Below are 8,698 nucleotides of genomic sequence, written 5' to 3'. Positions count from 1 at the left end.
TGCTGTCCTCACACTGAGAAGCACCTGGTTCAGCTGTATTTTGCGTGGCGAATCCTTTTTCCTACCATCTAAAAAATATGATCGGCGATAATATCCTGCATCTCTATTTCTTTCTGATTCTAAATGAATAAGGATTCACCTGACATATTAATTTATATTGAGCAATAAACATCAGTCGCTCACAGTCCATTTCTCTTGACCAGATAACAGAAATAGAACAAATCCCCCAAAATAACTTGTTCTTCATACACGAGTCCTCGTCCTCGTCTGGCCTGAGATGCTCGGGTGTTTTCTGCACCTGCTGCAGCTCAGTGAGGTGAAGCGCTGAAGGTCAACTCAGATCAGCCGTGAGAAACAGACCGGCTGCCGGACCCGGTCGGACCTGATAACCGGCCGGAGCCCAACCCCGGCCTCCGATTGGTCGACGTGGTGCCAGGGTTCGAGGATAAAAAGGCGGCCCCGGGTCCGGTCCAGCGTCACAGCATCACAATGGCTTTCCTCTGGATCGTTTCCTGCTTTGCCTTCATCAGCGCCGCTTATGGTGAGAAACAAGACTCTTCTTCTGTTTGGGATTCAAAAGACTTTTTCATTTGCATAGTATACCTTTAATCCTAATAATAAACTAAACTAAACCTGCTGGAAAGATCTGAAAACCCCCAAGACTCACTCCTGTAGACAGACTTTGACTGATATAGGCTACTGATATATTGATATACTGAGTTTGGATTCACAGCAAAAAGGTCACGCTGCTGAACTGAAATATTTAAGCTTTCAAAATGTCCCTCGATGACATTTTCTGCACAATCCAGCCTTGTTAGCTTCTTAGCTTTATTCTTATTTTCAAACCAGCTGACGACTTGTTGGCCCAAAATCCAGCAAAGCTACTGAGCTTTGTCTTTGTAGATTCACTCTGTTTCTATATAAAGCGTTACTGATGCCACCACACAAGATTTCTGGGTAATGAAGTTTGTTTGAAACAGTTGTGTGGCGCCGCCGGTGTGCAAAGCTGTTGCCTTGTGCAACTTTCAGGTGTTTAGTGCTAAATATTCTCAAATCCCATTGGTCAAACTGTTTATAATTTGCAGTGTTCACAAAATGTCAGCAGAATGTAAGCTGTCAGTAACCTGTTGTCTCCCCCTACAGGCTGCGGTACTCCTGCCATCCCCCCCCAGGTGACGGGCTACGCCCGCATCGTGAACGGCGAGGAGGCGGTGCCTCACTCCTGGCCCTGGCAGGTGTCCCTCCAGGTGAGTCTCACGTCGCTCACACAGCACATCGATCTGCTTCACACAGACTGATAATATAAACAACATCATTTGAGCTCATCCAGGTAAGATATTAATAAAGTAATGACACATTCAGCGGGAAACTAACTATAATTAAGACATGTGCCAACTTTGACGACGCTTGGTTCAGTATTTTAAGAGCAAACAGGTTTTTTTAACTTCCTGAAAAGTTGCTGTTTTGGAGATTCGAGGTCCTGCCTGTTCTTGATGAATCCAGGTCAAAGTCCTGACATTTACTGTAAAACTGAGTAATTCCTCATCTCTTCTCACATACTTATGCAAACAGACGAACCTTTATTTATTTATTTATTTTTACAAACAAACAAACATAACCTAGGCTATCTGACGTACTCTAAAACTAAACCTAGACTACTAAATACTACAATTCAGTCTACGGTAATCAAAACGCTCCACAAATCTCTCTCTCTCTCTCTCTCTCTCCCTATTCAAGAATTCTCCACACTCCATAGTCACAGCATGGTGTGCAGCCACTTTTATAAACTTTGGCTGGGAGGGGCCTAGGCACGAGAGATGGGCGGGCTGGGTTTGGTGACATCACTGATCAAGAGCTCAGCCAATAGAAAGGGAGGAAAATTGGGAGTCTACAGCTGGCCTTTTTGCCTTTTTGGTTTGCATGGAACTGCATGAGTATGTGAGAAGAGAAGAGGAATTACTCAGATTTACAGTAAATGTCAGGACTTTGACCTGGATTCCTCAAGAACACAGCTCACTTCCAATATATATTGATTTTCAGCAGGAAAAAGTGGAAAAAGTGTTGAGTATCTCTTTAAGAACCGTTTGACATCGATGATTCTAATCTGTCTTCTCTCAGTACTAGAAGTTCACGTCTGTGTGTTTTCGAGCTTCTCCGAAGTCTAGGCAGTCGAAACCTCTTATAATACTCTTGACTGTAATAAAGGGAGCCAGAAATAAGAATTTAACAGTAATTATTATCATCACAATACAAACATACATGAGCCATATAACAGTATTCATAAATAGTGAGTAGTGTGTATCTAGGGGTGAATATTGTAGTAAGCACCAGTGTTGGGCAAGTTACTTTCAAAAGGTAATATACTACAACATGTTACTAGTTACTTTCATTTGAAAGTAATAAGCTACTTTACAATATATACTGTCTGTGTAGAGTAACTTGTTACTTATTACACTACTTTTGCATTACTTTCACTGTAATAACTGCAGTAGCAGAATGACATCGCCACCCCGGAACCATCCCGAAAAATAATTTAAACCGTCTTGAAGTCAGTGTAAACAATCCAAAATTCTAAATGTTATTCTCTTCCTTTGTTATTGTCATATATAGGGGTTATATGCATAAAAACACACAGTTTGATTAGGAAATGATTTAAATATGTGCTTTAATTAGAAAACATGTAACTCAAATTGTCACTTGAGTTACTTGACAAAGTAACTGGTATAATATTACTGAAATCCTATAAGTAATAAGTTATATTACTGAGTTACTGCTAAAAGTAATATATTACATGTAATATGTTACTTTTGTAATGAGTTACCCCCGACACTGGTAAGCACACATTGTGTTTTTCACTCAGCAATCCAACGGCTTCCACTTCTGCGGTGGATCTCTGATCAACGAGAACTGGGTGGTCACCGCTGCTCACTGCAACGTCAGGTATGTCAACAAAACACCTGGTGGTCACCGCTGCTCACTGCAACGTCAGGTGTGTCAACAAAACACCTGTGACCCCTGACCTCCTGAGGCCATCTAGAAATCAAAGCTTATTCTACTTCGACTCATTCAAAGTGGATTTAGACTTTTACAAACTACAAACATGTCTGTTTATATTTTGACCAGATGCCGTTTGTTTGTCACTTAGCTAAGTTGCAATCTGACAAAACGGTTTCTTTGGCTCCGCCCACTGAGGTTTAACGGAACCAATCGGATTTGATTTCTGCCCGAAAACTGCAATCTGTCAGTATGTGTGAGTGTCTGCAGGCCACGCAAACTGCATCTGGATTGATATGAAAACATCTGTATGACTGAATACCTCCACGTGATATCACATCAAAATAACACGTTACAGAGTAGTTAGGCCTGCTACCGCTATACTAGTCTCTCCCCAGACTCAAATATTACGTTGAATCGCTGCGCTCCGCATACTACATAAATGAGTCTGTGCCAGTTAACAGCCACTGCTGGTTTTGAAGGCGGGTTGAAATTGAATGAGTGACAGGTCGTAGCACCGATAAGAGAGCGGTTCGAAAAATGGGCTGCGCCTCCCGTGTCGTCTGATCGCAAAGTCGTTACTGATTGGAGAGGACTGAAGCCATCACTGGCATATGACTGGCCAAGTGAATGGTTCCCTCCCATAACCAGCCGGCTGAGGGAAAGTGTCCCAGACCCAGAGAGAGCTCTGCAGTAACGTAGTGCAGGCGCGGACTGCATAATCGGGCACGTCGGGCAAATGCCCGGTGACCTGGCCTGGCCTGGCCTGCAAAAAAAAAATTTTTTTTTTTGGGTCACTGAACAGCAGGCCAGGCGCTGCCTAATGGTTTACTAGTGGTTTTATTACTTTATTCAGGGTTAAAGTGGGTGCATCTCATTGTAAAATTGGACTCGGCCCAAATTGGGCTTCAAACGGCCCAAATCTGGCTTCAGACGACCCAAATTGGGCTTCAAACGGCCCAAATTTTTCACGACGCCCTTCGGACGCCGGCACGCGCGTCGGCCCGTATCGGCCTGGCCTGCTTGGTATCTAATGCCCGGCCTGAATTATACTCTGACGTAGTGTATCAGTGTAAGAACTCTCATGGGTCTGGCATTGATACTACTGCTATACTAACCGGCACTGACTGTCTGGTCAGGACTTACCACCGTGTGATCGTTGGAGAGCACGATAAGGCCAGCTACTCCACCAGCGAGGACATCCAGATCCTGAGGCCCTCCAAGGTGACCATACACCCATATTATTGTATATTGTTGTAGGTCTATGTATTTATACAATACCTATAATAACATCTATACACCCATATTATTGTATATTGTTGTAGGTCTATATATTTATATAATAGCTATAATAACACACACACTTCCACCATGTCCCGCCCACCAGGTGTTCACCCACCCCAGCTGGAACCCCAGCACCATCAGCAACGACATCGCCCTGGTCAAGCTGTCCACGCCCGCCCGCCTGGGAACCAACGTGTCGCCCGTCTGCCTGGCCGAGTCCAGCGACGTCTTCACCCCCGGCATGACCTGCGTGACCTCCGGCTGGGGCCTGACCCGCTACAACGGTGTGTGTGACACACGCACACACACACAAAGACACACACAAAACAAAGACACGCACACACACACAAAGACACACACAAACAAAGACACACACACACACACACACACAAAGACACACACAAAACAAAGACACACACACACACACACACACACACACACACACACAAAGACACACACTTTCACTGTACTCTGATAGTGCTCATCCAGAAAAATGAAAGGCAAAATGGCAGAACTATAATGGACAGTCTTAAGAGGAGAGAAATCTGAATAGAATATCTACTACTACAGTACTACTATATGGACGGCACGGTGGCTCAGTGGTTAGCACTGTTGCCTCACAGCAAGAAGGTCCCGGGTTCGAACCCTGGTCCGTCCCAGGTCCTTTCTGTGTGGAGTTTGCATGTTCTCCCCGTGTCCGTGTGGGTTTTCTCCGGGTGCTCCGGTTTCCTCCCCCCACCTAAAGACATGTATGTTAGGGTTAATACTCCTGTCAGTGCTCCTGACCAAGACACTGGCAAAAGAACTGGAGTTGGTCCCCGGGCGCTGCACTGTGGCTGCCCACTGCTCCTAGTTCTAGGGAGGTTCCTAGTAGAGGATGGGTCAAATGCAGAGGATGAATTTCCCCATGGGGATAAAGAAAGGATAACTTAACTTAACTATCAGCCACAATTCAGATGATCAAATCTCTCTCTCTCTCTCTCTCTCTCTCTTGCTCTCTCTCTCTCTCCTCAGCTCCCAATACTCCCAACAGCCTGCAGCAGGCCGCTCTGCCTCTGCTGTCCAACGAGGAGTGCAAGAACACCTGGGGTAGCAACATTCTCGACGTGATGGTCTGTGCCGGAGGAGACGGCGCCACGTCCTGCATGGTGAGCCTCCTGCACAGACGGACGTTAAGTAACAAGCAGACACATGATGAACCACCATGGAAGTCCTGACTTCTGTCCCCCCCTCTCCTTCCCCTCAGGGAGACTCTGGCGGTCCTCTGGTCTGTGAGAAGGACAACGTGTGGACTCTGGTCGGTATCGTGTCCTGGGGAAGCAGCCGTTGCTACACCACCACCCCCGCCGTCTACGCCCGCGTCAGCGTGCTGCGCAGCTGGGTGGACCAGACCCTGGCTGCCAACTGAAGACGGCCCTGAGCCGTGACCGCGTCCCGCTCGGCCCGCCGCCGCCCGCGACCACATCTGCGCTTCGAGTCGAGAGAAACTCGACTGAGCCGGACGCTGAATTTCAATAAATGAATTCAAACATCACTGGTTTTGTTTGTCTGGTTGTTGTTGCTGCTCTGGTTAAGCTTACTGTATATTAGCTTACTGTATATTGTGAATGTGAATGTTTTTGAAAACTAACTGCCTAACAAAACGGTCCTACTGTAATTTAGAGACAGTCCTTATACTACTATAGACCCTTTTCACGGGGGCCATTTTGTGTCAAAAAGGCAGGGTAAACACAGGTGCAAACAAAACACCTAATGAGGGTTTCCAAATTCCAATGATTGGAAGTTGGAACCTCTCATTAGTGTTTTGCTTGCGCCTGTGTTTACCCTGCCTTGTCGACACAAAATGGCCCCCCGTGAGAAGGGTCTATAGTTCCCCTGCACAGGCAACATGTAAAAGAGGTCAGCAAAGTAGTGAGTCTGAGTTCAACCGTCACAGAGTTCCATAGGGCAGTGGTTCTGGTTCCCAGACTTTTTTGGCTCGTGACCCTACTTTGACATCACAAAACTCGAGTGATCGCATACATTCAAAACACAGACAATTATTTTCCCTTAAAGTCGAGGTGAACCCGTTCGTCACGTGCATCTGAGTCCGTTTCATACTGAAAACAAATTGAGAGGTGGACCATATACGGTGTCGATGATTTGATTTGACAATTCTGTCGACTGGCTTTGCAATTGGCCAATCCTGGCGTGTTCCACCCCCAAATCAGGTGGGATTCAGCGTGTTGTCGTGCTACGCGAGTGGGATCCGCGGAGTACCAGGCACCCACCGGCTTCGTGCGGAGCGAGCGGACAATCCGATGCATGGGTGCTGCCCGCCCGCCTGGAATCTCCGAGAGACGACCCCTGACAGCCAGGGAGGCTGTCAGGCTTGCAGGCGCGCGCCATTGTCGTTATAAATGTAAATAATATTCCTGGAATGCGTGTTTTAACAAGCCAGTTACATTTCTTTGCATTCTTAGACATTACCGTTTGATTTAGTTTGCATAATTGCTCAAGTTAGTAAGTTAGTTTATTGGCTAGAAACTCTGCCAGATGACGGGCACTAGGCGCCATTTCCCCCTTCATTTGGAAGAGAAAATTATCCTGAAATGAAGATTTGATTGACAGCTGCATGTCGTGATATGATTGGTTGAAATGGGGTAGAAATTTGATAGTACTAGGTGACGTCCGCAAACTGTAAATTACTGTTATCAATGAAATCTTGAAAAATGAACTTTTGATGTGAAAAAGTGTGAAAAACGAAAGAAATTAGATGTTTGTGATTTTGTTTGCATACATTATTAAATAGGTGCACTGCATACCCAGGTATTTGAACTAAAAGAAAAGAAAAGTCGTTTTTGGGTTCAGCTCGACTTTAAATTAATTTGTTTTCAATCAAGTAGGCTAATAGTGTGTACTGTACAACATGTTGCATGTAAACGTTCAATTTAGACCACAATTAGGTCTCTCATCCACTTCAAAGATGTGTAAACCTGATTTTACGCTCGATTTCATGCTCGTGCACTCGTGCGCGCATGCACACACACACACACACAATAAAAAAATGTGGTTTGAGTTGGAAGGAAGTTGGCAAAGAAAATATATGAGAGACATAAACATGCAGAGGCTGTATGGAGGAGCTGTTCCGAGAAGTCACATCATTCAGTTCCATTCCAAAGCTTCCTCACGTTTATTTACCAGGAATTTAATGTTCATTGCTATTCTTAAATAAAACAATAGAGGAGCTGTTCTCTGAGAAGTCACATCATTCAGTTCTTGTTATTGGATCTAATCTTTTGCCAACCTAAACACCACCTACAGGTTAGTCCAGATAAACATGCAGATGCCGTAACTTTTGTACAGTACCACTTGTTTAAGACATCACTCATGTGATGTCAGTCATGTGAAGAATAGAAGAATTCAGGTCACGTTCTACCCTCTCGTCTGCCAACTTTAAAGCCTGAAATACCTTAGCCAAGCCAAGAGCATTCAGGTACCTATCACACGCACCGTTCCAAAGCTTGTTCATGTTGACCAATTCATGTAGTGTACCTTATCTGTTCATTGCTGTTCTTAAAAAATAAAAAATAAAATAAAAACGCATCATTCGGTTCTCTTTATTACAGCTCATCTTTTGTCAACCTAAACACCACATACAGCAGGGATACTCAACTTGTTCTGCCCAGGGATCGGGATACTAAAGTATAATTCATTTTTCCTTTCTAATTGAGACATGGAATATTGTCAAAAATCTAAATTGAAGAATGAAAAACTATATATTTTTTTTTTTTCCCCCTCCAGCTGAAAATCAATTTTCAAACAGAATTGAAAAACAAAAACAATCAAAGTCTGCCCCCATTTTTCATTTTGGCCATTCCCTTTTTATCATTATTCATTTTGTATTGGAAACATGCTAAATTAACATTGAAAAGTTGTTTGTGTATTATTATCCCTGGGCGCTGCACAGTGGCTGCCCACTGCTCCTAGTTCTTGGAAGGTTCCTAGTAGAGGATGGGTCAAATGCAGAGGATGAATTTCCCCAAGGGGATAAATAAAGGATAACTTAATTTAACTTAACTTATTGTTCTATGCCAATTGAAAATAAAAAAAGAATAGCAATGAACATTAATTTCCTGGTAAATAACCATAAGGAATCTTTGGAATGGTGCATGCATGTGATGGGTAGCTGAATGCTATTGACTCGTTCATGTATTTCAGGTTTTAAAGTTGACTAGTGCAGTGCCCGTTCCCCTCCCTCCCACACACACACACACACACACACACACACACACACACACACACAGGGCAGTGCCCGTTCCCCTCCCTCCCTCTAGTGCAGTGCCCGTTCCCCTCCCTCCCACACACACACACACACACACACACACACACACAGGGCAGTGCCCGTTCCCCTCCCTCCCTCTAGTGCAGTGCCCGTTCC

The 8,698-nt window shown here is 44.6% G+C and overlaps 1 protein-coding gene across 1 annotated transcript; it reads left to right on the top strand.

Annotated features, from left to right (window-relative positions):
- The first annotated feature begins 428 nt into the window (after positions 1–428).
- Positions 429–5,725, top strand: LOC310799518 (chymotrypsin B-like). The gene is made up of 7 exons (XM_083662113.1): positions 429–541; positions 1,144–1,247; positions 2,861–2,940; positions 4,134–4,218; positions 4,382–4,562; positions 5,293–5,426; positions 5,525–5,725. The coding sequence occupies exons 1-7, from the start codon at positions 490–492 to the stop codon at positions 5,684–5,686; spliced, it is 798 nt and encodes a 265-aa protein (XP_083518239.1). The 5' UTR covers positions 429–489; the 3' UTR covers positions 5,687–5,725.
- The last annotated feature ends 2,973 nt before the right edge of the window (positions 5,726–8,698 follow it).

This window comes from Poromitra crassiceps (assembly GCF_964638095.1).
Source record: "Poromitra crassiceps genome assembly, chromosome: 28".
In the NCBI taxonomy this organism is placed as follows: domain Eukaryota; kingdom Metazoa; phylum Chordata; class Actinopteri; order Beryciformes; family Melamphaidae; genus Poromitra; species Poromitra crassiceps.
The sequence above is the reverse complement of the archived record's forward strand: the minus strand, read 5'-3'. Positions and strand labels throughout refer to the sequence as shown.

Excerpts from the sequence above, each read along its gene's own strand:
- LOC310799518 (XM_083662113.1), top strand. The coding sequence starts at position 490 with ATGGCTTTCCTCTGGATCGTTTCCTGCTTTGCCTTCATCAGCGCCGCT. Across the intron at positions 2,941-4,133 it reads GCTGCTCACTGCAACGTCAG|GACTTACCACCGTGTGATCG; the intron begins GTATGTCAACAA and ends CTGTCTGGTCAG. Across the intron at positions 4,219-4,381 it reads AGATCCTGAGGCCCTCCAAG|GTGTTCACCCACCCCAGCTG; the intron begins GTGACCATACAC and ends CCCGCCCACCAG.